We start from the raw sequence: 27,996 nt of genomic DNA, 5'->3' as shown, positions 1-27,996 counted from the left end.
AAATACAGCCATCTTACATATCAGTGGTTATCTACATCAATACTATGGTAGATATTCTTCTCAGCGATGATTTAAACTTGGGTGTGTACAAATTTATTGAAAATCTAGGTTTTTAGCGGAGTTGTGGCGGTACGACATTTGGGCGCAGTGCCACTGGCGGACGAAAAATATTACTTCAACCGTACGCGCCGTACGAGCATCAGTTAGTCAGTAATGGAGCTTTGAGAGTGGCGGGAGTGCTAGAAGACGCAGGTAGTGACCCGCATTGTGTTAAAAAAGATATCTAGTTCCAAGTTAACAGCGCCTGTGTATTGTATGACTCCAGCTCTAATACATAGTAAGTTTTTTTTCCCTATCGACTGTGAAAAGGCTTATGAAGTGGACTTTAGTGAATGTGGAAGTTGAAATTTACATATATATGATGATTTACGAGTTTGTGTTGATTGTGTATTGTTGTGGTGGAAACACGAGATATTGAGTGAAATGAATGTGTTTAAACACGAAGCCTTGGCATTCAGTTTGGGAGGACATGGATGTATTTTATCTTGATTGTGCAAATTATATCAAAGTGTATTGAGTAATTGGCAGTTTAAAGATTCCCAATGAGATTTCGTATGATTGTGAAAGAGTACATGTCGAAGGGAAGGTGAAGTGATCTTAGTCCCAACCATACACTGATGAGATGTTTGTTTTACAGTCTTGTCGTCACTACAGGCAAGTGAATTAGTTAAGATTCTCATTTGTAAGTCTGTCAGAGGCGGAATAAACTTGTCAAGTAAATAGAAATCTATTAAGTCACGCCGGTACAGTGGGAGCTTCATAGGAAATGTCTTTTATACCTTTATTTAAGATTGTAGATTGTATTTGGGCGTGGGATCAGAGCAGTTTGGTTTTTTTTTATAGGGGTTTTTATGGAAAGGACATGATTGCCTAGCCTTCAAACGGGGAAATTCCCTTGCCATTTAGTGTATTTTAAATTAAAAAAGGGGTTTTAAAGTAGATGTACGGTAAATGCGTATATACATTCATGTAGAATACTTTGTTTTTTATTAAGTACTTAAATATTTTCACACGTAGCAGTCTTGATTCAACATTTTGCCTATGGAGCCATAGTTAATTTTTGTAATGTGTTTATTCAGTCGGGGCTCCAGTGTTATGAAATTAGGCTCAAGATGTGTATTTGTTAGTAAAGGTAAATTTTAGTTCACATTGATTATGAAAATGGAATGTAAAATATATGTAAGCATGTACCATCAGTCTGTTTTTCTACATTGTGCTCGATTGGCTCGTATGAACCACTCCTCGGGGATTTTTAAAAAAAAAACCCGGCTGAGGCCCATGGGGGGGGGAGGGGGGGAATGCTCACGAACGGGGAGGGTTAGAAGTGGGGGTGGGGGGAGCAAAAGGGAAACCCCCCCCCACCGTCACGAAAACACTACAGTTTCCCCCAGGCAGCCGTCTCTCTTTGCATCCCATTTTTTGGGCCCCTCAGGTTTTGTGTTAAAAGCTTCGGGAAAAGGGGCGGAGGGGGTTCGTTTTACCCCAATGAAGCTCAATCTGAGACGTTTCAGAATCGACGACCCTTCGTGATCTGCCCAGTAGCGACTCTCATGTATTCAGCTCTTGCATCTGGCTCGGGTTAAGGTAATTACATCCCTTTATGACTTGAATGATAGGGTATTGGATGCTTAAAATGGTTATTGGATACTCTAAACTCGTAACAGTTGGGGTTTGTAGCACTTTCTACATTAAGCCCGAAGTTCGTCGAGTGAGAGCCTAGGTGTCGCTGCGACCCCAAGCTGCCGGTGACAGCGTGGACAAAAGCTTGGGGAATGTTGGGTAGTCGTTAAGCTGGTGTCTTGTTGTGAAGGTATCCCAAGTGGGAGCATCTTGCTTGAAGAGAACACAAGGTGCAAACAACGATTTTTGTTTGGTATAATTATGGAAATGGGAATGATTTTGGAAGTGGTTGTTGGGGGGTGAGCTTTTTCAGCTCCCCCCCGCTGCCATCCTGGCGGCTTGTTGCGGGGGGGGCCCAGGGGTCAAACGAACACCCCTCCCCCCCTCCCCCCCTGGTACTTACCACCCCAACCCTTCTTTGGGTTGGGGGGGTACCTCCACCACGGGGGCCCTTTCCCCCCGGATTCTGGTACCAGCCACCACTGCGCCCTCAGTTCTTCTGGTACCATCTGCCGGTGGGCCTTCGTGGTTCTGGTACCTGCAACCAATGCGCCCTCATGGTTCTGGTACCTACAACCACTGCGCCCCCTTAGTTCTGGTACCTAAATCCACTGCGCCCCCTTAGTTCTGGTACCTATAACCACTGCGCCATCTTAATTCTGGTACCCACAACCTCTGCCCTTTTAGTTCTGGTACCTACAACCATTGTGCCCTCAGTTTTTTGATAAACCCACAACCACTCGCCCCCTTTGTTCTGGGACCCACAACCACCGGCCCCCCCAGTTTTTGGGACCTAAACCTCACTTCTGTTACCAACAGTTGCGCCATCTCAGTTCTGGTACCTACATCCACTATGCCCTCTGGTTTTAGTATCTACAACCTCTGTACCCTAAAGGCTTATGATATTAGACGTCTTTGTGTCTCGGTGAAGGTTTTTAGCAACGAATGCTGTCGTAAATATACGTAGTACCTAGTGTTATTTTGATTCCATGTCCATATGGTTGTCTCCTAGCTGAAAAAAAAAAAATATACAGTCCTTTTAGAATTAGGTTGTGGTCGCCCCTTTAGATTATGTTTATTATATCAAACGTAATTTAAAAAACTTTTTAAGTTTGTGCTTTTGGGGCCCTCGACGGAAGCAGGTCGGACTGTTGTTTCCACGGGATTCCCACAACGTGTACCATTATCTTCTAAGGTACGCGTCACAAGCCCCCCGTCTCCATATTGCCTCCCCTCTCTCTTGCGCATGCGCGGTTTCAAACATATGTTTGTGCGGTTTAAGAACCTTTTTGTTTTTTCGTCATTACGAACTAACCTTATTGGTATGTAGCTGCCCACATTTTGTTATTGTTTGTGTCGTGTAGGGGATGCTTTTGCACTCCCAACTATACAAACTTTTTGGGAAATCCGGAGGGGGGAGAAATGGCCCCCCACCCGGGGCCACAGGGGGGACCCCCCCCCCTCTTGAATGGACTCTTCCTTTAATGTTATAAGGTCCAGAAACACAATATATGTTTTTTCAGAGATTCATGTGTTTCAAACGTATGAATTGTGTTCGAATCGTGTATCAGTGAAGTATCAAGTGTATTTTGTGACTGTTGACATGAGGTCTTGGGGGGTGGGGGTGGAAGGGAGGTCGATCTTGGGTTGGACTCGTCCTGTATGTCATGTTCTTGAAACCCGTATAGTCCACTTTGTATCTGCGGCTTTGCAATATATGAATCACGCCTCTGTTGTGAATGCAGAATCATGCAGGGAAAGTATCGAGTGATGGTGTCTATAGGATTGGTCTCAGTTGTGAATGCAGAATCATGCAGTGAAGTATTGAGTTATGGTGTCTACAGGACTGGTCTCAGTTGTGAATGCAGAATCATGCAGTGAAGTATTGAGTTATGGTGTCTACAGGACTGTGGTTAGATGGGGGGGGGGGTTGTGGGGGAGTGCATGAAGGGCGTTCCGGGTGAGACTCGAGGGTGGTGGGTGGTGTCGTATTCCCGAGGGAAACTGTGACGAACCAGAAAGTTACGTAATTCTATCCAGTCTCAGATTAACTGTGGCTGGATTGTTGATTGAGTGGCCATCAGGTCTCGTCTTGTTCAGTCTCACGGCTCTGCAGACTTGACGGGTTAGGTAATCAAGACTGTGTGAAATTTTAGCTTACCTTACCTCGCTGTCCTTATTTTAAGTTTTTTTTTTTATAACGTCATGTATTGTTTGTTTCTGCTTGAAGAATGGGTGTTAGGTGTTGCAAGGTGTTTTATTTTTGTTTATTTTTGATCCACCAGCTTCCTTCACAATGGCGTGTCTTTTCATGCTTAGAAAGTTGCCCTCAGGAACTGTTTTCTTAGAGGCGCGCCATGGATTGGTGTAGTAACGCCATCCCCCCCCCCCCCCCCCTTTTTTTTTTTCTTTTTCTCCTAGAGAAGTAAAACTGATGGCCTGTGGAAGAGGTATGATCACGTAATTTATTATGATAGATGTTCAGACTGCAAACTCGGGCAACCAACCAGTCTGCCCATCGTCCATAGTAACATCCCAAAACAAAGTCCGTGTTGAAGCTGAATTTACCAGAATGACAATATGTAAAAGTATACACTGGAGGAGTGAGTGGGGTGGGGGGAGAGTTGGAGAGGAAGAGAAAGGAGCGAACTCGAAGTGTTTTCACACAGAACGTGATTTAGAACTGAATCTTATTGTTCTTAGACGTAGATTTAGTACAGTGATAAGTTATGTCGTTGTCCATATTACAAGTCTAATAACTTTCCACTGCTGCGGGGGAAATTGGCCATTAATCCTTTGGGCAAGTGTCAAGTGAAAGGCCAGGCTGTCTTGGTCACTGGTCGTCTCGTCCTGAATAAGGGGTCAGTCGTGTAAGGTTATATACTAGTGACAAATAGTGTTATGAGTTTTGGTGTAGAAGCAAGACTGGTCAACAGCATCGTCTAAGAATATGGTTGGGTTACAGTTTGGGTTGTTATTATGCAGTGGCTCCCCTGTATTAGTGTTGGATTACTGTATGAAAAACATTGGATTAAACCGTGAGAATTCTAACCCTGTATGTTCAGATGTGTTTCATATCTCATATTAACAGTCTCGTCAAGGATTCGTGCAATTTTTGTTGTGTGTATGAAAAGTCGCTTTATTTTTTGTTTTTCGTTAAAAGACTGTGAATATAGCTATTGTTTTGAACCTTTTTTTATATATTTCTTTTCCATAACTTCGTTTTCCATGGGGATTATTCGTTTAAGTCATACACTTCTAGGTGTTTCATCCAACATGGGAGTAAGTTTTTTTGTTTTTTGTTTCTTTTAACACATCAGCTTGCTGAAGGCGTGGTGGTGACGACACATACAGCGGGTGTGACTGGTGATTTCACCCTGGTCTTAGATATAGGTGTTGAAGGACGCAGCCTTGGAGAGGTGCATGGTATCTCGAGAAAAAAAATTTTTGAAGGTATATCGTCTCTTCTGGCTTTGGGTGATACCGTAGAGTACTGAGCGGCTCAGCAGATCAAAGGTCTACGTCGTGTCTCAACACAGACGGTAAAGTGACAGACAGGTGTTGCTGAAGAATTGGTTGGCAAAAACAAGGTGTGAGTTTGTGGAGTCAGATTCCGTATCGTGTGGAAGGTCAGTACATGAAACTTTGTTCATTAGTTGTCAGCAGGAGGCATTTAACATTTAGAAAGTGTGCATGACTATCATATTTCGTAGTCACATTTTTTTTTGTTAATGGTGCTGGGAAGGACTGGAAACACTAGAGAATATACATTTTGATGCAGGTGGGGAGATATATTTATCATGATTTACTCTTCGTAAGTCTTGCGAGATATTGCATCCAGTCTGCATTCGAAAATTGTTCTCTGAAATAGAGCCTCAGATAGACATAGGCGTAGAATTCTGAGCCTCAGATAGACATACCCTGTTGTAAACCAGGCGTAGAATTCTGAGCCTCAGATAGACATACCCTGTTGTAAACCAGGCGTAGAATTCTGAGCCTCAGATAGACATACCCTGTTGTAAACCAGGCGTAGAATTCTGAAGGTGTTAACCTCCCACCATAATTCAGGCTAGGCTCAAAGCAGGTGAGGTAGGTCGTTGGTCGACCAAGATACACCCGTGCCCTTGAATTCAGAAGATATTGCTTTAGATATTGTTGAAAGGAAACACTGATAACGTCTGGGGGGCCTAAGAATTGTTCAATACATTGTCTTCAGCCAATAGAAACACTGTAGACAGTTCGTGGGAGAAGTTTTGAAAAGCCATGGACGAGACACTGCAATGTGTGTGTGTGTGTGTGTGTGTGTGTGTGTGTGTGTGTGTGTGTGTGCATCAGTCTGGCTAAGATGTGATGGATAGCAAGGGCGTACGTGCCTCGGCCTTAAACAGCTTGGAACATTGAAACAACATGAGCTAGGTTGGTCGATGATGGTTGACCTTGGGGTTTAGAGAAGCCTCGGGAACCCTCTAGTATACATCAAAAGGTACTTCCCACTCGCCAGAACGAACCCAAGTAACTAAGTCGACTTCACTGTAGGTAGATGCACAGGAGGACAGTGTGTCACAAACATGGTTTAATGAGACCTCTTGCCTGGAACTCTCTTTTGGAAGCGTAGCAATGACGTCTCTAGTATGGGTACGATCCCTGCCTTCGATGGAGTATATATCAACCCCCCCCTAACCCCCCTCTTCTAACTGGTGCCTCTCCCCAAAAAAATAAATGAATGAATAAATGAATAATGACCAGCCTCATAATGCAAGTGAAACTGGCTCTGTAGCTGTGGTCTGTCTGTCTGTCAGAATTCTCACAGCGCCTCATCCTTGTCCTACCCAGTCATTGCGGTTTTCGAATAGAGGCGATCGAAGGCGGCCTTCCAGATCCCGGACGGTGAACACCACATCCTGGGTGCTTGGCAGACACCCGTGCTCGAGCACCCGTGCCAGGGGCGACCACAGCCACACCGGAAACAGTCGGCCAGGAGGGCGGAAGTATATTGAGGGAAAAAAATGGAATGACTATTATTTCTCGTAAGGCGGCGCGGGTTAGAAAAAAATGGAATGACTATTGTTTCTCGTAAGGCGCCGCCGTTATGAAAGACGCTTTAACTTCTCCAGTACGCTACGCTTCCGTGAGCTCCCACCCTCCAGGCAGAAAAAAAAAAGAAAAGCAACTGCACCTGAAGCCCATGACATTGCGATCGGGGGAAAAAAAATTCGATTTCTTCTCTTGTTACACTGAGGCGTCCTCCCGGAGCGCCGGGGCGTGAAGAGCGTCCACCGCAGAGGTCGATCTCAAGGGCGTGACGTCACAGACACGTCACGTCATTCATAACGAGGGAGGGAGGGAGGAGGCTGAGTCCTCCCCTCCCCCTCCCTCCTCCCCCCCCGCGCGTGCGATAAGCGTTGGAGATTGATCCAGAAAGCCTTCGGTCGTATGTGTGTTGTTGATAAACGTCTCCATGTGTGTGTGTGTGAGACACACATGAGCCAACAGCAGATGATAATTAGCTCAGTATATGACGTTCATTGACTGTTTTGAAGATATTTAAGTCTTTGTACAGGCCTTTGAATAACATGCTGTTGGTCCGTTGCTGCCACCACCAGTAAACCACTCCCTCCCCCAACCCCTCGGTTTCCACGTGTTAAAGGTGTGTTCGATTGCTTATCGGGCTTTAAAAATAGACTTCACTCCTCTCCCCCGTCGAACGACTAACCTTTGTTGTCACCAGGTGATTCTTATGAAAGGTCGGCAGCGCCCCTCATCTGTGGCTCGACATGTATTACTGGCATTTGGATAGAGCTATCTATCCTTGGAGATAGGCTGGACACACACACACACACTCTCTCTATTATCCCCCCATCTTGCTATACTTTTATAGGAGAGGAGAAAAAACAAACAAGAGAGGAGTGAAAAAAAAAAAATGCTATCCATAACTGCCGTTTTAGCTTTGAATCTCATTTATATAAGAGACAAGGAGTGGGGAAAAAAAAAACAAATGCTATCCATAACTGACGTTTTAGCTTTGAATCTCATTCATTTATTTGAATTTCTTTTCCAGGGCCTGATGACAACGCTGATGATGCCGAGCGATTACGGTGTGGAGATGTTCCTTGGGTCATCCCCAGTGCTCACCTCAGGGTACCTAGCCTCCCAGCCCTTCATCCATGACTATCCGAGACTGACGCCGCTCCAAGCAGCTCCCTTGCAAGCCACGCCACTCCAATCCACGCCGCTCCAATCCTCCCCCTTAACCTCCATCTGGGGTAGTAGTCAGTCATGCGGCTCCATGGTCAATAGCAGTAGTTTTAGGAGTACCTGCGATAACCAGCTCGCCTGGTCCTCCTCCTCCTCTTCTTCCTCCTCCTCCTCCAGTACAGACTTCAGCCAAGGTCTTAGCACCAGAGGAAGCAGTTTTAGGTGAGTGGCTCTACGTACGGGCGATATGGAGGGGAAAAGGTATTTTATAGACCACTGCGCTTATTTGAAGAGATACGGGATGATACATTAAGAATAGAAATTATAGTACATTGATAATTACTTAAATTTTTTTGAAATAGAGCTTAGTAATTATATTACATTAGCAGATAGCATGTTATTATTTTTTGTGTGTGTGAAGACAATTTAGTAGTAATGGTTTTTGTGTCGACGAAAGAATGTAACAGTTCCTGTGTTTTGGGGGTCGGGCGTTAACAGATATAGTAGTCGACGGTCGCCGCCCAAACAGAAGCTGGAGACGCACCACCACCTGCCCATCAAGTCATGCCTAGTGGCGCGTCAGGATGAAGAGCTCGAAGTAAGGATGAGAAAAAAGGGAACTTCTGCTCGTCTCTGGTGTCCTATATCCTGTGTGTGTGTGTTTCATATACTTGGTGAATAAAAACTAATATAGGAGCTCAAACAAACTATACCAGGTGTATGTAGGAGCCCAAATGATTCCATTTCTCGTATCTGTTTGAAGGAAGGAGCAGTCTCGCCAACCCGGTTGAAAAAGAAAGTGGTGTTCGCCGATACTCAAGGTCATCCACTGGCGGTGGTGCGCGTCCTGACGGAGCGCTCCGACTGCCCGCCCAGATGGTCAGCCGACTTCCTCGAGCAGGTAAGGTTTCTTAGCGAGCATTGGTGTGGTCTTTCTACCTTTCCATTCTGTTCTACGAACGCTTCTGGCCGATGTTCTGGTTACAAAGCAAAACAGAGATTGTAGATTAAAAATGGGGCAGAAGGATTAGGTTAGCGTTGAAAGGTTTTGGTAATATGGAGGGATCTTAGCGTAGAGTTATGTGTGTGTGTGTCTGTGGGGAGAGAGGGATTGGTTGTAAGGAGGAATGCTTTCCCATCTCTGATATCTGGGTTTGCAACCTGTTTTTTTTAAGTCCAAATAGATAAGTATGAAGAATATTGGCTGAAGGGGAAAGAGAGGAGGTAGGCTATCAAAGCTGCTGGTTACTGATGAGAAGAGAGTTAAGGATAGGTATTTTAGAGTCATAATTTTCCTCTGTTGACTGTGTGCATTGCTGGTGTATTTGTGAGGCTGGAGTTGTGAATGGAAATGTTCACGTTAAAAAGAACAATCGTATTGCGTATAGTAGCAAGTTAACAAGGGCATGTAACAGCATGGATACTTCTTGAATTGTCCCTGGGAAATGAGGACGGACAGACACAACAGGGTTATAAACAATTCACAAGTTTTTTACATTACTTGATTCAAGTAACCCCATGGAAATGGGAACAGGTAGAACTATTAGGTTAGGGAGAAGTAGAGAGCTCATATCTCGAGAGGTTTTGAAGTAGCATATGCACCCCATGGTAATAGAAGCATACATAATAGACAAAGTAGAGGTAGACGGATCATAAGTAGATTTTAAGGATAACTAGACATGATTTCACACGGTAGAAGTAGACAATCCATATGTTGAGTGTCTTTTTAAAAGAGTTGAAATGCAACTTATGGATATAGAAACACAAGATAGGTACTGAAATGCAACTTTATGGATACAGAAGCACAAGATAGGTACTGAAATGCAACTTTATAGATATAGAAACACAAGATTGGTACTGAAATGCAATTTTATGGATATAGAAACACAAGATAGGTACTGAAATGCAACTTTATGGATATAGAAACACAAGATAGGTACTGAAATGCAACTTTATGGATATAGAAACACAAGATGGGTACTGAAATGCAACTTTATGGATATAGAAACACAAGATAGGTACTGAAATGCAACTTTATGGATATAGAAACACAAGATAGGTACTGAAATGCAACTTTATGGATATAGAAACACAAGATAGGTACTGAAATGCAACTTTATGGATATAGAAACACAAGATAGGTACTGAAATGCAACTTTATGGATATAGAAACACAAGATAGGTACTGAAATGCAACTTTATGGATATAGAAACACAAGATAGGTACTGAAATGCAACTTTATGGATATAGAAACACAAGATAGTTACTGAAATGCAATTTTAGGGATATAGAAACGCAAGATAGGTACTGAAATGCAACTTTATAGATATAGAAACACAAGATAGGTACAGCAGAAGTACAATTCATGCCTTACTCAGGAAAAGTATGTTCTTGCTCGCGACATTCAGGTGACTGGAGGAGCTAAGGCTGAGGCTGTAGCAGATCAGTGGGGACTGGCGTTTGCCCAGCCAGCTTCGGACTACCTGGGAATGAAGGCGCGCCTGGAAAAGGACAATATCTGCGTCGAAAATGTCATAATCAAGGAATCTGAAAACAGAGCCACAGGAACCGTTAAGGTAAATAAGCGCCTCCAGTTGATCTGTGTCTAGTCTCTTTTTCTTGGGGAAATGACTTTTGGGGTGAAGTTATTGTAAATATTAGTTAGTTATATTGGAAGTATATGTCATTCCTTCGCTCATGTCTTGTTTCTTTCTTTCTCCCTCTCTCCCCACCTCGGTCCTATAGGTTCGAAACTTGGCGTACCACAAGAGAGTGAAGGTCAGATACACCATAAACAATTGGATTACCTTTGAGGAGATCGAGGCAGACTACCTCCCATCCATGTCAACGGCTACGGGCGCCTCCTATGATATCTATGACACCTTCTCCTTCAGCTTACCCCTACCAGGCTCCACCCAAGCGGACAAGATCGAGTTCTGCGTCTGCTTCATGAGCGACGCGGGCGAGTACTGGGACAACAACAACAACAAGAATTACGTGATTGTGTCATTCAGACCCAAGGGCAGTTCGCAGGATTGCAAACCCAAAGATGTGTACGACGTGACCATAGATGCTTGGAGCGAGTTCGCCTCATGGAACCACCTAAATATCAACGACTCTCCCTATTGGTGAAGACGTCGGTTGAGGTTTCCAAAGGATGAGACATGTAGCCAAAACCTCTTTTTTTGCGTTACCCAGATAACAGTGGTCAGCTGGTGCTAATTTTGTCCATTCATTATGTTTTTTCTTTTTTTTTTTTGTCGATTTGTGCATAAAGCAGTGTTCATATACATGGTGTAATTTAAAAAAAAAACCAGTGGGGAAAATTTTTCTTTTTTGATAAGGTATCCATAGTTAATAACGTTTTGCTGTCAAATTGTACTTGACGGGAGTGCCTCTGAGTCTGCGGCTATACTGAAAGGATGGACGCGATTTGATAAACAAACAAGAGAGAGAGAGAGAAAGAGTTACCAGTGAATGCGCGCGACACCAAGATGCATTCACACACATATACACACTCTCACACATATACACACACACATGTACACTGGGCAAGCTGGAAGCCACTCGCCTCGTCAACATGGGGCGACGTCGTCCATATGGTACCAGCTTGCGGTATCACCCTACCATTCTCCGTCACCCATCTCAGCCTCCACAGTCATCCAAGCCCACCACCAGGAGAACCAGGCCGTTGCTTGGGGAGGTGGGAACGCGCCCTCTCCCGGGGCTGAGGAGAGGCCCTTTGGTACGTGTCTTATCTGTGGGGCAGGAAGGACGTGCGCGCACACAGCCGGGGAACATCTTGTCTGGCAGGACAGGAGCGATGCTGTAGGTGAGTAGAAGGAGTTGTTTATGTTTTTTTCCCTTGTATTTAATGGGTGTCTTTGTGATGAATGATTGTTCTGTCTGTGTGTGGGTGTCTGTTTATGCTCTCCATGCGCCTCTTCGCTCACAACGAGTCCATTATTTCCTTGTTCCTTTCTGATGTGCAGTTTTGAAACTGCAAGGGCCCCATTTATAACAGGTTGTAGAGTTGTGATATATATATATATATATATATATATATATATATATATATATATATATATATATATATATATATATATATATATATATATATATAGTGTGTGTGTGTGTGTGAGTCCACGGGGAAAATGAAACACGATAAGTTCCCAAGTGCACTTTCGTGTAATAATCACATCATCAGGGGAGACACAAGAGAGAAATATAACAGTCAGTTGATATACATCGAAGAGACGAAGCTAGGACGCCATTTGGTAAATATGCGATTGTGTGTGTGTGTGTGTGTGTTGTATGTTGTGCTCCTGAGAAGTTGTATCGACTTGAATAGTGGGGTGATTTACAAATGTTTGTCTCAACCGTCGCGATATGGTAGGATGCGTCCACCCCTCTTCATCCCCGAAAAAAACCTCCCCCTGAGCAAGAGAAGGAAGGCAGAGCTATTGCGCATCTAGATGCTTGCTTGCCCCCGCGAGGTACGGAGCAGGTGCGAAATGCCCTCTTAAGCCAGCAGCAGCCAATGGCAGCCACCCGCTGTCTTGGAGAGAGAGAGAGAGAGAGAGAGAGAGAGAGAGAGAGAGAGAGAGTTTAGCAACGGCTAGTAGTCACGTTCATCCTCTCTCTCTCTCTCTCTCTCTCTCTCTCTCTCTCTCTCTCTCTCTCTCTCTCTCTCTCTCTCACCGAGTCAAATGCGTTTTTTTTTTTTTTACAAAAGTAAACTTTGTTTATGTTCTCGAGTTTAATGCGTAGTATACTTGTCTTTGGGTATGTTTCTGGTGTCGTGAGGAATAGACGTGATATATCCAACTCCTGTATTCATATATGCTTGCCCTTTCGTGTGCTTGGACTGCGTTAAAGTATATTTTGACTGTCATCCTTCATGAAATTGCTGCGTGGTCTTACGTAATGCATCTTGGATTATCCTATTGTTGCTGCTCATAGTGGGGGTTGTTATTTTATAGAGCAGAGAGGCGTCTTGTGTTTCGAAATCTGTTGCTTCGAAAGTATCGTTTGCTTCAAACTTTACGAGGTCACCTCACTTGTCCTCTTGACAGTGTGGGGGGGATATCAGCCACTGTACACACCAGAGGCTTTAAAGGTATATATACGTATACATATATTTTTTTTCGTGTAGTGTAGAATAGGATTATGAGCCTTAACGGCTTTGGACAGATAGTGCTGTCTTGGCCTGCATCTTCGAATCGTCTCTGACGTGCAGTGATGTGGAGAGTGTATGGTAGATTATGACTGATGCGAACACAACGGGCTGGCGGGGGTTCATTTGATTGTGGGAGCTTCTTTAGGGAGGGTGATGGGATGGGGTTTTGCCAGCAGCTGCTCAGTACGTGTGAGAGTTTTGTAAGGTCTTTGTGAAGTGGGGTTTTTGCAAGGTGGTTTTATGTATGGGTTTTGTACAGCCTTCTTGTTAGAAGGTTGTGGACGTTTTCAGGGGGTTATGACTGCTACTTATTGGGGGGAGGGGGTTATATAAGTCTGCTCATCTGGAAGTTCTTTATGCAGTGCATTAGTAGCTACGTACCCCACAGGCACATTTCAAGTAGCTTTTGAGGTTACTAATGAGGTTCGCTTGACTTAAGTTACGTGAAGGTAGAAGAATGTAATTTTTTGAGATGCTTTTGAGGTTGTCTGTGTCAAGATGGTCTTGAACCTACGTGAGGTTTTCAGTAGCTTTTTGTCTTATATTTTGGACACTAAGTTGCATGAGGTTTAAGAAGTTATTTCTCACTAGGATCGAGGACCTGCTTGCCTAGAGATTGTAGGAGTTACATGTTAGAAGGCTTCAAAATGGATTCAAAATTACTAAGACGCATTTAGGATTTTTTTTTAAGTAGTGAAAGCTGTGTTTTAAAGTTTCTCGAAACAGTCGAGAAATTTCTGATAGATTTAATGGATTCTTTTATGATTTTCTTATGTAACGTTTTTTAAACTTATTCACGGAGTTACAGTCAGCACACTGTATGTTGAAATAGCCATAGAATATGTGTCCTTCTTTCGCGGTTTCAATTAGTGTTTAATTCGCCGCTTGGCGTGGCAGATGAGGGCTATTATACATACCCGTTGGGGTTGTGACGTGAGGCGTGGAGGGGGCGTTTTTCTTCCTAGGTTGATGGGGTACGTGTGGAAGCTGGGCGATGCGTGTGCCTGGTCGTTTTGGCAGACGTGGCCGGTGGCTTTCACCCTCAAGACGTGAAGGACTCTGGCATGGTTCCCAGCCACCTGGGACTTTGCTGAATGCTGAGGCAGAATGTGGGCCTTGTTTGTTTCCACGTGCGGTACACGATTGCATCTGTGGTGGAAGACATTTATGAATTATCATAAAGGCACAAGACCTTTCGCAAGGAGCCTATGGCCCGTTGCACTCTGCATGCCAAATACTTGGACGGCTTTGCTCAAAGTGGGAAGCGCATGCCTGACGTTAAACATGGGTGGGGGATTTCCAAAGGTGGCAGAAGTATATGCTCCACCCTCACCCCACATGTGCCAAGGAACTCGTGGTAGCATCATCACGAGTGTTGATTCTTCTCGGCGGTATAAACGCTGGTGGGGCTCAGCGTCACCTGTTGCTATCCCCTATAGATGTTACTGAAGGGTGGTGGCAAGTAAAAGTGTGGCAGAAGAACGAGATCGATTTTCTTTTTCCCTTTGCACTGAGAATCGTTGAATCATTTATACAGCCTTGTATTCACTTCTTGATAATGGATTTTAGGATCAAGGGTCGTACTGTAGTGCTCATGGGATGAAAAAAAAAAAAAACCTTTCGTAAGGTCCTCATATCTGAAATCGTGTTGTGTGCCGACCAAACACGGTTGGTGGTGGTTGGGGAAAAGACAGACGAAAGAGAGTCTCTCTCATCCACGGCCCAGCAGGTGCGGTTGAACTAATTCTAGCTGCAAATTTTTGGGCCCGAATTAGTGGTGAGGTCGCTTTGCGAACAGTTGAGCATTTCGATCCCCCCTTGAAGATTCGTCTCCCCCACCCTCCTCCCCGAACGTTTTTCTAAGTTGTTAGGTTTGAGTACAAGCCTAAGCTTAGCTTGGCCTATAGCAGTGAAAAAAAAAAAAAAGTTTTGAGACGATTCTTTCTTTCATGTGGTCCAGCGAAATGTGTGGGCCGATTCTTTTACGTGATTCTGTCTGCTAAATTCACTGGTAAATTGTAAGCTTTTTGAACTCAAACGATTTTTCACCGCCAGGAAGGTGCATTACTTTTGTAATACGGGTGTGTGAGGTCAAGTATGTTCTTTTGGGCTTAACGGTCATCGACCTCTGGGAGGTCTAGACTAACTGTGATGCCGGCAGCATAGGTCTACCACCCAAGAGCGTCAGCACGGCTTTTACCATACGCCAGTACAGCGTGAATCTTACCTTCTTAATCAGTCATAGGGCTTGGTGAACGTGACTAATAAATGCGTAAAGCACAATATGATCATGCTAGGTAAAAGGGGGTAAAGCGTAGGAGGGAGAAATAAGGAAATAGGATGATCGCGTATGGCAGTAAGGGCAGGAGGAGCCGGCAGCGGTTGGTGGTGGCGGTTCGTGAAAGTTCTCTCGCCGGTCGCCATGGTGGAAGCTTCCTTCCCTCTCCCCTCACGGGCCATCCCTCCACACTGGTTCCTCATAGAAGCCAGTATTGTTAAGTATTTTCAGTACGATCATGTCTTTTAAATAGTCGTGTTTATTCTGTTTATGGTCTGTACAGATGAGAGAAGACAAAGTTTAGATAGGATTTAAACCACAAAGATGTAAAGTATATGTATGAGAATGCTTTTTCCTTAAGTTGGTATTTCCAAAAATAGTATACATTACCTTCCTGGATGTTCTGAGCAGATGAATGAAGATTTATGGTAAGAAATATGGAAGACATTGTTACGGAACTGCAAAGGTGTAATGTACGTAGAAGAACGTGTGGTTGGTTTTGAAGTAATATTTCTGGGATTGTATCCTTTAGCAGCACACTTTTGAGTAATGGGGTCGTACGTACGTACGTTTATGTACAGGGTATTGTAGCTGAAGATTTGAAAGTCAGAATCCACGAGGAGAAGGTAGAAACTGTTGTTGAAGCTGACACAGGCAAATGTAGAGAATTGCATTAATGGCATCAGTATGTTTGTGATGGGTTCTGTGCACTCTTAAGCATTATTAGTGTAGCCTTTTGTTGGTAAAGATCAAAGGGGGTGTACACTACATGGCCTAGGGAGAGGGGGGGAATTTAAATGGTGACGCTCCGTGGAGGAGGGAGGTGGTGGTTGATATGCAACTCCGTTGACCTTGGGAGTAAGGTTAGCAATAACGCGCTCCGCCCACACCGCGAGCATGCCTTGGCAACACCGTACTGGGGGAGAGGAATATGTCATGGGAGATGGTTTGGTGCGCCGGCTGATCGTGTATGTTATTACATACCTCTCTAAATCAGTGTACCAATTGGTCTCGATGATTCTGTGAGGCAGTATAGCTCGAATAACGGAGCACTTAAATGCTCGTTCGGTTGGAAGTGGTGGGTTATTGATTATTTACGATGCAGTGTGTAACTGACGCCCAACTTGCAGCCTTTTCAACCTTGTGTTATTTTTTTATATGGTGTACAGGAGAGGAGGATACGAGCTTTAAATGGTTTTTATTGTCGTACTGACTTTATACGTGATATAAGTGTGCTTCGGTATGATTGTTAGAGTACTCAATGTGACTGCTGGACACGATTCGAAGCCGTCATCATCTCGCTCGAAAGAGCGACCATGGCACCTCGTCGAAAGCGATGTCGCTCTGCCAATTTTTGGTCAGTGCCTTTGCGGGAATTCTGAGCACATCGTGTTGCACTGTTGGTGTGCTGCTGATCTGCTTGCCATACGGAAGCAGCGGTTTGCTCTACTTCATCGGGGATTAGTCTACACAGAGTCGTATAGTTTCGTAATGTAAATGGAATGGGCTCAAGGAGAGTGTTTGGCAACATGAGCAGGAATAAGGCGTGTGGTGGCTGCTCAAAATAGCTTAGCTTCTTGAGGATAAGGCAGTGGCCGCACATGCCAAGCACATTCACACTGGCGTTTTGGGGACAGGGGGTTGGGGGGTTGGCTACTCCACTGGAAAGAATGATATTTAAGTGCATGAATTACTTTTTGTAATGGTAGGAATGGTATGTATAGGTAAAAAAAATGATATTTAAGTGCATGAATTAGTTTTTGTAGTGCTAGGAATGGCATGTGTAGGTAGTACCATCCACCCCAATGCCTATTGTGTCTTCACGGCTTTTTAATTGTACGTTTAAACTCCGTTGTAAAAACAGTTTCAGTGATGTTTAAAGTAGCAGTGACCTTTTTCATCCCGCTTCCTGTGAGATATAAATGAATCCTGTATCAGCTCGTCGGAGGCTTTAGTTACTGGCGTTGCAGTTCTTTAGGGGAAAAAATATCATTTCCACTATATATATATATATATATATATATATATATATATATATATATTTATATATATATCGCAGTTTTGAGTGTTACCGGGCTCCTTTCGCGAGGTTACACCGCAAGTGAAAATTTCGCCTTTGACGAGACTGGGAGTGAAGGCCATTCTTTCCCTGCTGCAACTGGAAGTAGTAGCGCACTCTTGGAGCTGCAGGAGTTCCTAGAAAGAGTTCTTGGGAGTAACACAAGGTCTTCCCCTCCCTCCCCCAGATCTTCCTATTTATCACTTGATCACGTGCTTCCTACGTGGCATCTGCTACAATGGCTTTACCCACCTTCAATTATTTTTTGTCGCCATCCGTCGTGGATTCTTGCCACCGTAACTGGCGGGAGTGGCAATGAGCTCTCGACACAAGGACTTCTGGTTCTTGCTGCTTAGGCCTGGGCTCTTCAAGGTGTTGCCGTCCTTGCATGGCAACACAGCGGCGAGGAGGAGGAGGAAGCTCTTCTTGTGGTCACGTTGTAGTTTATGTTGATGGTAAAAGCTTGCAGCCTAGTGTGTGTGTTGTCTGTAGTGTGTGTGTGTGTGTGTCTGTTTGTGTGCGCGCGCGCATCCTTACTTCGTCTTGCCTCGTGAAGATAATGGTATACACCTTTGTTAGTACCCGTTCACCTTTAATGGGAATCTCTCTCTCTCTCTCTCTCTCTCTCTCTCTCTCTCTCTCTCTCTCTCTCTCTCTCTCTCTCTCTCTTGATAAGTGAATTTAAATTGGTTAGCAGGGGCTCTAGAATATTGATAATCAGGGCCGGAGTGGTAGCGCGTTATAGGAGGCTGTGTTTATTTAGTGGGCGTTGGTAGCAAGGTCTGCTAGTTGGCCATGGGCCCGGCGCAAGGTGAAGCTTGGTTGTTGGCATTTTGTTTCGCTTCTTGGTAGAAGCTGTACATGCGCTTGAGGATCGTCAGCTGAAGCTGTTCATAGGAAGGACGTCATATACTCAAGGACAGTGATAGGATACGAAATCTGTGGTGACAGGGGTAGGGAAGCTCTGATAAAGCTCATCTTTACTCTATAATCCCTCGGGCATATAAGCCTTGAAGGAACAACACCGTTTGGTTTTGATACATTATACATACATGGCAATTATGTGGGAAAGTGTGGATGATTTGTGGTCGAAGAACGGGACACATTTGGTTCGTGTTGAAAGTGGATAAACAGGCTCTTGTTTGCGAGACAAATTGTCTTGTAATGTTGTAAGGCAAGACAGAGGTTAGCTCTTCGTTAACTTCCTCCGTTGCTCAATTACGGTTGGTTCATATTTGGTTGTTTATTGAAACCCGGAAGTCGTTGCGCATTGGACGTCCAAAACCTACAAACGCAAACGTATTGGTAACCTCAAAAACTGTGTTAAACTGCCCACGTCATTTATGCCCCTCCGTGTTATGGTTTTCTCGGTCAGGGTCTGGGAGATGTATCAACAAAGCAGTATCCGTGTTTGATCATTTTGCTCTTTTAGGGACGGGCCCAATAGGTGTGATTGCCCTCGAAGGTTGTTGGTGTGCGTGAATGCATCAGTTGCCAAAGTCGAGGTTTGCTCAAACGGATTTTTAGGTAGAGATAACTGAAGACGAAGGCGTATGTTTTTTTTTTTTTAATGATTGTCTGGAATCTATGATTGGGGCTTTTGAACTCTGGTGGAATTCGTGGTGTAGTGACACCTCCCCGTAAGGAGGAGTTTGGGTGTGGTATGTGTGAGGTATGGTCACACAGCCTTTGTTAACTAGGGTAGGGCGAGGGGGCCAAACATGTCCAGCTATGATGGTATCGGGTCGACAGACCGCACCGCGCCAGAGAGGAGGAGGAGGAGGGACATTAGGGCAGATGGCTACGATACACCACACCCCCCACACCACCTTGAACAGTGCATGGTAAACCGATGTAGCTGTTCAAATGGATACTTTGAACATGGGTTCACTTCAGAAGAGACTTAAGAGAAGTTGAGCGTTATCACGTGTATATGACACGGCTATATATGTTTTAATAGAATGCCAGGCTATGAGCTTGGGTGTAGGGAATTGATTAGAAATGTGAATTGTGGTTCATGTTGGATCACACTAGTATGAAATTCATACTAGTAACACAGGTGTAGTTTTACCGCATGCAAGCAGAAAATGACATGTAGAATAGTAGTAGTGTTACTGAAAGACATAAAAATGCGCGACTTTGTTTTATGATATATATATATATATATATATATATATATATATATATATATATATATATATATATATATACGAGTGTGGTAGGGAAAAAGGGTGTGTTGTGTGCGTGTGTAAACTTTTGACCGTGGCTACATAGAATGTACGAATGTTTAGGGTATAGAAAATTGGATGACGGAAGTAATGTAGAAAATAAAAACATTTATCACAAAAAAAAGTAGTTTAAGAACATGATCGTGCATTACGAGGGGGGACTAAGTCTTACTCAGCCTAGTCCTAACCCGAAATGGTAGGCCTAATACCCAGGACTTAGATGGGATTACCTTAAGACTGTCCATTGTTCTGTCACCGGAGGACAGCAGGTGGGAGGGGATTGAGTGAGGCTCCAGTCTTCATCAGTGTCATGGTTATTTGTCATGGCCAGGGAAGTGGCACCGTGTACGATTTTTTCATCTTTTAATGTTTAGAAATAGATTTCAAGAAGGAATGAATTTTTTTCGACTTCTACCGCGACAGTCTTTCGTTTCTCTGATTTTTTTTATAGTCAAATGTCGGCTTCGTTGGCTATAAATGTTCAGACGGTTCAAGCAAGGGAGGAAATGTTGTATGCCGAAGTCCAACTACCATTTTAAACTTAAATGTCCAAAGGAGGGGCTGTATGCTGAATTCCAACCACCATTTTAAATTTAATGTCCAAAGGAGGGGCTATATGCTGAAGTCCAACCACAGTTTTTAAACTTCAATGTCCAAAGGAGGGGCTGTATGCTGAAGTCCAACTACCATTTTAAACTTAAATGTCCAAAGGAGGGGCTGTATGCTGAAGTCCAACCACCATTTTAAACTTAAAATGCCCAAAGGAGGGGCTGGTCATGTTTCACTCACATACCGTTCAGAATTTGGAACAGCGTGACGTCGGAATTAATGTAAAAAAAAAAAAAAAAGACAGTCACTTCACGGCAGACAGGAGAAACCCAAGCTGCAGGCAGGGTTGCTAGGTGACCGTTGTAAGGAAGTCAACGGATCATGATGCGACCCGTGAGTCTGTCACAACAGGTTTACGGTAACTCTAGAAGGGCACTATAGTGTAGCTTCTCACCTCACCCGTGTTGACGGTTTTGCCGTGAAGGGGGCGCGAGCTGCCAGACTTGAACCATCGTAATGGTGTTGGGACGGTAATGAACTATCGTAATGGTGTTCAATATCTTTTATTTAATAAGAGTTTTTGTGAATGACTTTTTTTATATATCCAAACACAAGTAAGACCAGACACACCCTCCACTCTTTTTTTTTTGGGGGGGGGGGAATGTATGTATGTATGTGCGGGTCATTTCTATAAGCCGCGCCAGGCAGCTGATAACCAGGTGTGTCCACGTTATCAGCTGTGGCGTTGTTGAGTCACCTGACGTGATCTGGCTTCTATGACCATAAGTTAGGGGGCGAACATGTCTCTGCTTTTTATTTTTTTTCCTAACGTTGATGTTCTTCGTGAATGATATATATATATATATATTTCGTACCGTTCGTCTATACCTTTCGCCTTTCCCTTCCACCTATAGACTTTGTCTTTTTCCCCACTCTCTCTTTCCTCTTCGTTATCGCTACATCTTCCGTTTACTCTCTTTTTACCCGTGTTAATCCTGTGGGAATGTTCCCTAGGGCGTCTCATCTGATTTCGGTCGATATTAGTCCCTCGTGGATGCGAGGGCGTCACCTAGGAACGTGCAGGTGTGTGGGCGGCATGTAGGCGTCACCTAGCAATGTGTAGCAGGTGTGTGTGGGCGGCATGTAGGCGTCACCTAGCAATGTGTAGCAGGTATGTAGGGGATGCATGGGCGTCTCCTAGTTGGTATTGCTGGGGGGTGTGGATGGAGGAGTGTAGGTGTCGCCTTGCGTGGTATGTGTTTGGCACAGGTGTTGGGTCGAGGTATGGGCGTGTACCATCACCTTACAGGTGTGAGGACGGAATACCGTTTTCATCTCGCGGTATACAGGTGTTTGGACTGGGTACGGGTATCTCCAGGTGTGTATAGGACAGAGATGTATATATATATACATGGCTGTCAGATATAAGGGGGATGGCTTACATTAAGGCTTCCCATAGCAACATCCAGATATGTTAGAGACGCGTGACGCCTTTATCTGGGGTAGAGAGATATTAAAGGATAAGTCTGAGGAGAGAGAGAGCCCGGGGGGTGGGGGTTAGAGAGAGAGAGAGAGAGGAGAGAGAGAGAGAGAGAGAGGAGAGAGAGAGAGAGAGAGAGAGAGAGAGGTTGGGGGTGTTAGGTAACGCGCGGACCTGGCTGGTGGCGCCATGACCGGAGTACCTCGCTCCCACCTCCCCCCCAAGCCGCTGCCTCTTCACCCTAGAACCGGAACGCTGACTCACTCGCTGAGTTGGTAACACTGTACGATGGTTAAGCTCCTTGAGACTTTATTTGTACGTTAAGCTTCCTGGAGCTTTATTCGTACGTGAGTAAAGCTCCCTGAGACTTTTATACGTTAGGTAGGCTCCCTGAAACTTTGTTTACGTAAGTTTTAAGTTCTCCCTAAACCTTATTTGCACGTTAAAACTCCTTTGAAAAAACTTTATTAGTACGTTAGTTAGGGTCCTTGAAGACGACTGAAACCTGATATTAAGCTAACACCCATTCTAATCAAGGTTGTATCTCTCTTCCACAGAATATTAGAAGCTGCTAGTCAAATCATCGCGAGAAGCCCCTCCCGGCCATGATGTCTGACGACTTGAATAGAAAACTCGGTACCACCGCCTCTTCGCACCAGTGTGCCGCCCGTCCAGGACCTCTTGTATCTATCGATAGACTCGGTCTGGTTCCAGTGACTGAAGTCAACTCCAGGGGAGGAGAAAGACAGTGTGGTCTTGTGGTCTCCTGTAGGAGCAGTATTGTGGAGGCCACGTCGCGTCCTAGTTACCACAAGTTGCCACGTCTGGTGGATGTAATGTGCTGGATTTATTTGGGGGGAAAGGAAGAAGTGACATGCATTAACTGTAAAGAATTGAAGAGTCGGTCTATATATATATTTAAAAAAAAAAAAGTGAATGTTAAACAACTTATTGTTGCAGGGACTTGATTAAAGTGATCTTATTTATTTTATAAGTGAAATTATAAGAGAAAAAAAATATGAAATAATGACTTAACTACAAAGGTTTTTTTTTTTAAGGGGAAAAAAAGGCAAGTCATATGTTTCCATGGATGAGTTAATAGGGATATTATCTATTGGGAATTTATCTGTGATAGAGTACGCGCCTGACTGTGTACTAATGTGATTTATCAAAGTTGCTGAGTGGAATTTGGAAGCATCTTGTCTTGTGGAACGTGAGGAGCGGGGGCACTCGTGTGTGTTTAAGTTTTCGAGTGATGTATTTTAGATGTAGAGAGAGAAAGCATACCTAAATTATGTAAGCATTAGGCAAATAGAGAGAGAGAGAGAGAAAGCATTAGGTGAATTATGTAAGAATTAGGCAAATAGGGTGAGAGTTATATTTCCTTGTTTCTTGTATTCAAAGAGCTTACATATATGTGTTTCTGTAAATATCAAGTGCAATATGTATGAAAGGTTGCGTCGCTCGGCACCAAAGTGGGTGGCGTCTTTTCGAATAACCGTTACGTGCCAAGAAGGCGCGCGCGCGGGTAACTTTCGACCTCGACACACCAGGGTGCAGCCATCGCGTTCGTGCTTGGTCAAACCCATCTTGAAAATCAAGTCTCATCTTCCAGTAATTTAATGATAGGTCATTGTGGTGTCTTTTTTTTTTTTTTTATTATCACACCTTGCTCATCTGATGTTCTGAAAACAGTCAGCCCCATCAGAAATCAGATGTGGGCACGGTGAACGATGTTATGTGGGAATTTGAGACCTGATGACTGAAGATGGTGAGATGCAAGAGTGGCAGATCACATTTTTTTTTTTTTTAATGTGATGATCACATGATTATTATTATTTTTTTTATTTGCGAGAAGCAGGTGGCACAAACCACAATGTTTCACCTGTTGACCAATGTGAATGTGAATCTCTTATTTATTTTTTTTCATGTTTTTTTTTGTGTCAGTTGAAACGTTAGTGGTACAAATTTTACCAATTACTTCCTGTTACTTATCTTATCGGGTAGACCCAGGGTACCAGTTGGTATTTTTTGTGTTTTGTGTATGCTTAAGGTCAACTAGTATGATTTATATAATGGAATTTCAGTATATGGTAGTTACGACTTGAGATCTTGAGTTCCTGGAAGCGAGTATCCTTTTCGTAACTTGGAAGAAAGAAAGAGAGAGAGAGAGGTTGCATTTCTACATCCTATTATAGTGTTGCCTTTTCTCCACCCCCCCGTCAAGCGAAGAGAATCGCGCACCGTGTTTGTGTTTGTATCTGTATGGGTTCAAAGGTTATATAATGTTAGATTTTCTTTGTGACCTGTTCATATAATTACTTGTCAGTGGCAGCTGATGGGAGTGTACACACAATTCGTGATCTCGTTTGGTGTCGGGTATCTGCGAGCTGGGGTACAAACACATAGGAACTCAGAGAGATAGAGATAGCTTTGCCTATATCATATGAAGGCTTTGAACTTTTAGCGTTTGATTTACGTGTGTGAGTACATGGGGTTGTATATAGCTAGGCCCATATGCTGACTCTGTAATAATGTGCCAATAAGATGTAAGGTTTATACAGTTTAGTTTGGACTTTATAAACAGTAAACGCAGTGGAGACTGTTTTGTATTATATAAACTTTACAGCATTTTGAGACACCCTTCCCCCCCTCATGATCATTACCCATTTTATTGATAGATGAAGCTGTTACATTTATACTTCCATGTCTATGGTCTGTGTGCCCTACAACTTAAGCAACATGTATAGGATTTGGGGAATCTGGGGAATGCAGACTTGTTTTCACTTTACCATTTTCACTTTACCTCAGAACCTTTGGAAGGTCTCCCCCCGCCCTTATACGATCGTGAAGTTGTATCGCACGAACTAGTGTTACCATGAGAGTAGAAGAGGAGAGACAGCAGCGGGCATAAAAAACTTGGCAAAGGAGACGCTACGTTCACCATTGTGTCTAGTCCTTATATAGAGTGTTCGGTGCGGTTGGTGTGTTGTTGATAACCGTATGGTTAGTGAACTGTGTGTGTGCGCCCGTGCCTTGGCTGCGTCCGTTTAGTGCCCTACGGGTAAAGAGGAAAATGAAATATATATACAAAAAGAACTGGCCGTGCAACCTGATCGCCTGACGTTGCATGAAGCCACGTCAGCGCAACGGGAACACATATGCCATTGCACACGAGAAAACGGACACTGCCTTGCTCAGGTGTGTGTGTGTGGGGTGTGGGGAGGGAGAGGTGAGGTGTCCACTGGTCCTCCCTCTTGATCGTTGGAGGTACATACGAGGTCGTAGATGACAAAGTGTTGGCGGGTTAGGGATATCCAGCGAAGAAGGCTCCCAAATATATGAATTGCATACGAGAGTCTGCTGGAGCTTCGGTTAGGCAGTGAGAATCGACAGGCACGGCATAGCTACAAGAAGCATATGTATCTTAGAGATGTTGAAAGGGGAGGTGCGCGCGCATCAGCTGGGAAAACGAGGACTAAAAAAAAAATATATATATATATATATAGAAGCTGATGATGACCATCGCCCCTCTGGACGGCATGTGTGCCCTTAGAAGTGATGTCGGCCAAGATGCTCAAACTTTTTTGTGAAGTGTTGAGGGAAAGTTGGAATTGCGTAAGTTATTTTGGAAAAGAAAGGAGGCTGGACACCTCGATTGTGGGATTGAATGTGTTTGCGTGTGCTAAAACTGTATGTGTTGTATCGCCTTGAAACTGAAGTGTGGTTTATTAGGGAAACACCCAATATTTTTTTTTGTACGTCCCAAAACTTAATCATCATTGCTCAATTAATTTTTTTTTTACCCAGAGTTCCTTTGGTGAAAACGTCTCCTTTGTCTATAGTTGATTACGTGTTGATCATCTTGCCCGATTAGGGGGATCAGAAGCCATCTCAAGGGCGAAAGGACTTCTTCCCATTGTCATTTAACGTGAATTCCTTTGTGCCTCGAGTCCTGGTGGGCAAGGCTTCGCTCCACTCCACTGGTGAGAGTGATCTCTCGCACGTACACATACACACAGACCCTATTGCTGCTGTCGTAAAACCATTCGAGTTGAGAGTGGGACATCCGAACCACTATTATGATCGATAATTATCTTTTTTTTAAGCCACTGTAGTTTCCAGATGTACATAAGTAACTTTTTTTTTCCGCAAAGCAGCCTCCACGAAAAAGATAAGGAACGTTATCCACTTCTGATACTTCTTATCCATTGAACGTGGATGCTGCATTTTGCCTTGCAGACTTTTTATTTCTGGTTGTGTTGATTTTTAAAAATATATTTATATATATGTGTATAAATATATATATAATACACTTTTTGAGAGATTATTGCGAACGCTAAAGTTATTCGCACTGATCCAACGTTGTAAGTAAGAAAGAAATATTATGCTTTGAAGATGGAAGATAAAAAAAAAACTGAATATTATATCTTGCATTCTTAGACACTGAACAGGTGTGTAATTACATTGCTCGATATTTTTTAATGATTTTGCAGACAACTAATATATACATATAAATGAATGCCTCGGTTTGATTTGACTTGTTTACGCTCCGCTTTCCAGCCACTCAGGTTGAATGAACATGTGGAGGTTCTGTTGAACGTAGAGAAGGGGGGAAAAAAAAGATAATATACCATGTAGTTGCTGCTGGTAACAATATAGATCAGGTGTACCGTTTCCTGTCTTCATCACCCCCACCCCGTCCTCCGCCGTGGCTGGCGCGGCAGTTGTATGATGGTTTTCAAGCGAACCCAACAGTTCTCTGATTGGCTCCTGGTTCCCCCTTCGCCGCGTGAGAGCAGACTTGCCATAGGTTGAAAAGAGAAGATAATATAAGCCGCTTGGGTAAAGGAGCCAATCAGAATACGGTTTTTTTTGGTCTTGATATTACCTGCTGGAGCTGACGTCGAACTACGTGTATTGTAGTCCCTAGACGCATTAGCATGCCCAGTTAACTCCTCCCGAAGGACCCCTGCATTTTTGAGATTCCTTATACCTTATTAGAATCCCCCCCTCACCAAATGTGTCGCTTATTTCTCTGGGTTTTTCATCTTTCAAGTCGACAGCCTTGATTGCGTCTCCTGTATGTTGTAGAAGCGAATTAACTATTACCTCGGATGGCCCAACCAAAACTCAGCTGGCAACCTTGGTTCTGATTGGTTCATTCGTCTTTTTTACTCGAGAACTTGTAGCATGCTGAACGTACACAAGAACGGGCCAATCACAAGGAATTACTGACGAGCATCCCCCTTGTGATTGGCCCCCCACTTCCTTTACCAGTTGATTCTGTTGTCTCCAAGTTATCCAGTAAAGTTTAGGAAATAATACTGGATGTTGCCTGTGTATTGAGAAGCCCCTATGTAGAGCGCTTCCAGCTATGAATGATACTGTCTCAGATATTTCTATTTAGGACATGTTCTTTTCCTACATAAATAAAATGAAGTTTGTAAACCCTGGTGTTTTTATTGACATACAAATTCTTGTGAGTGATTTTCCCCAAGTTACATAAGTTTCCAGTACACACGAGAGGTTGTGACTGATATGCTGTGTTGAAAGGTCAGTACTTAAATTACAACCCACTGGCTGCTGTTACCTGCAAACTGAGTCGAGAGAAAAGAAGTTATCCTGTCAAACTCCGCACAAGAGGATTGGAGAACCCGGAATACAACAGTAAATTTTGAATAAGCACTTGACTTTTTTTTAATGTTGAGATTGCAACACTTGACAATATTGCCAATGCAAATCCTATAAAAGGGAGGGGCGGGCGGATGGAAAAACTTTTATTGCAATATGTTTAAAGCTAACAAGACTGGGCGACTGAAATGTTGCTCAAAATAGTACAAAATAAGATTACTCCTCAATGACAGAAGGAAATCAAGAGCTATAGAGTATTCGTAAATAATTACCATTCCACAACACAAACAAGAAAGATCTTAAGCCATCCAAATACACGGTAAACACATGTCCATACACTTGTGCACACTAGTATTCGAACCAACGCTAGACCTGCAAGTGAAGACATGGCCAGAAATAATCAAAGCATGACATGAAGTCTGAAAAAGAGATACATTAAGAGTTAAAAGGAGGTCACACAATATGACCAAAAAAACATCACGACTATACCAGATGTAAACGTTACCAGAATTAGTCTCAAGCATTATCATTTGAAGGTCACACATAGTTAATACAGATAAGAGAAAGGCTGCTCTTCTTAGCCATGAAAACCACTTGACAGTGGGTTTACACGAAAGGAGAAAGTACAAGACTAATTTACATGACTAATGTTGAACAAGTTAGGCAGTTAAACCAGAAAATAACAACAAAAAGATGATTACTTCAGATTAGAG

At 43.6% G+C, this 27,996-nt stretch overlaps 1 protein-coding gene across 3 annotated transcripts; it reads left to right on the top strand.

Annotated features, from left to right (window-relative positions):
• The first annotated feature begins 22 nt into the window (after positions 1–22).
• Positions 23–27,100, top strand: LOC139763090 (protein phosphatase 1 regulatory subunit 3B-like). 3 transcript variants are annotated; one of them, XM_071688719.1, is made up of 7 exons: positions 23–337; positions 5,001–8,097; positions 8,374–8,473; positions 8,639–8,776; positions 10,285–10,452; positions 10,622–11,708; positions 22,207–27,100. In XM_071688719.1, exons 2-6 carry the CDS (start codon positions 7,601–7,603, stop codon positions 11,006–11,008), a joined length of 1,290 nt encoding a protein of 429 aa, XP_071544820.1. In that variant the 5' UTR covers positions 23–337; positions 5,001–7,600; the 3' UTR covers positions 11,009–11,708; positions 22,207–27,100. The 3 variants fall into 3 exon arrangements, with proteins under 3 accessions (XP_071544820.1, XP_071544819.1, XP_071544818.1); XM_071688718.1 differs by having other exon boundaries at positions 193–337; positions 7,739–8,097; XM_071688717.1 differs by having other exon boundaries at positions 193–337; positions 7,739–8,097; positions 10,261–10,452.
• The last annotated feature ends 896 nt before the right edge of the window (positions 27,101–27,996 follow it).

The sequence above is a fragment of the Panulirus ornatus genome, chromosome 46, assembly GCF_036320965.1.
Source record: "Panulirus ornatus isolate Po-2019 chromosome 46, ASM3632096v1, whole genome shotgun sequence".
NCBI lineage: Eukaryota > Metazoa > Arthropoda > Malacostraca > Decapoda > Palinuridae > Panulirus > Panulirus ornatus.
Note: the sequence above shows the minus strand (reverse complement) of the source record. Positions and strands in the feature narration are given on the sequence as shown.

Coding starts and splice junctions, on each gene's coding strand:
- LOC139763090 (XM_071688719.1), top strand. CDS start 7,601: ATGCTATCCATAACTGCCGTTTTAGCTTTGAATCTCATTTATATAAGA. Junction 8,098..8,373: donor ACCAGAGGAAGCAGTTTTAG/GTGAGTGGCTCT, acceptor GGGCGTTAACAG/ATATAGTAGTCGACGGTCGC. Junction 8,777..10,284: donor CAGCCGACTTCCTCGAGCAG/GTAAGGTTTCTT, acceptor CGCGACATTCAG/GTGACTGGAGGAGCTAAGGC.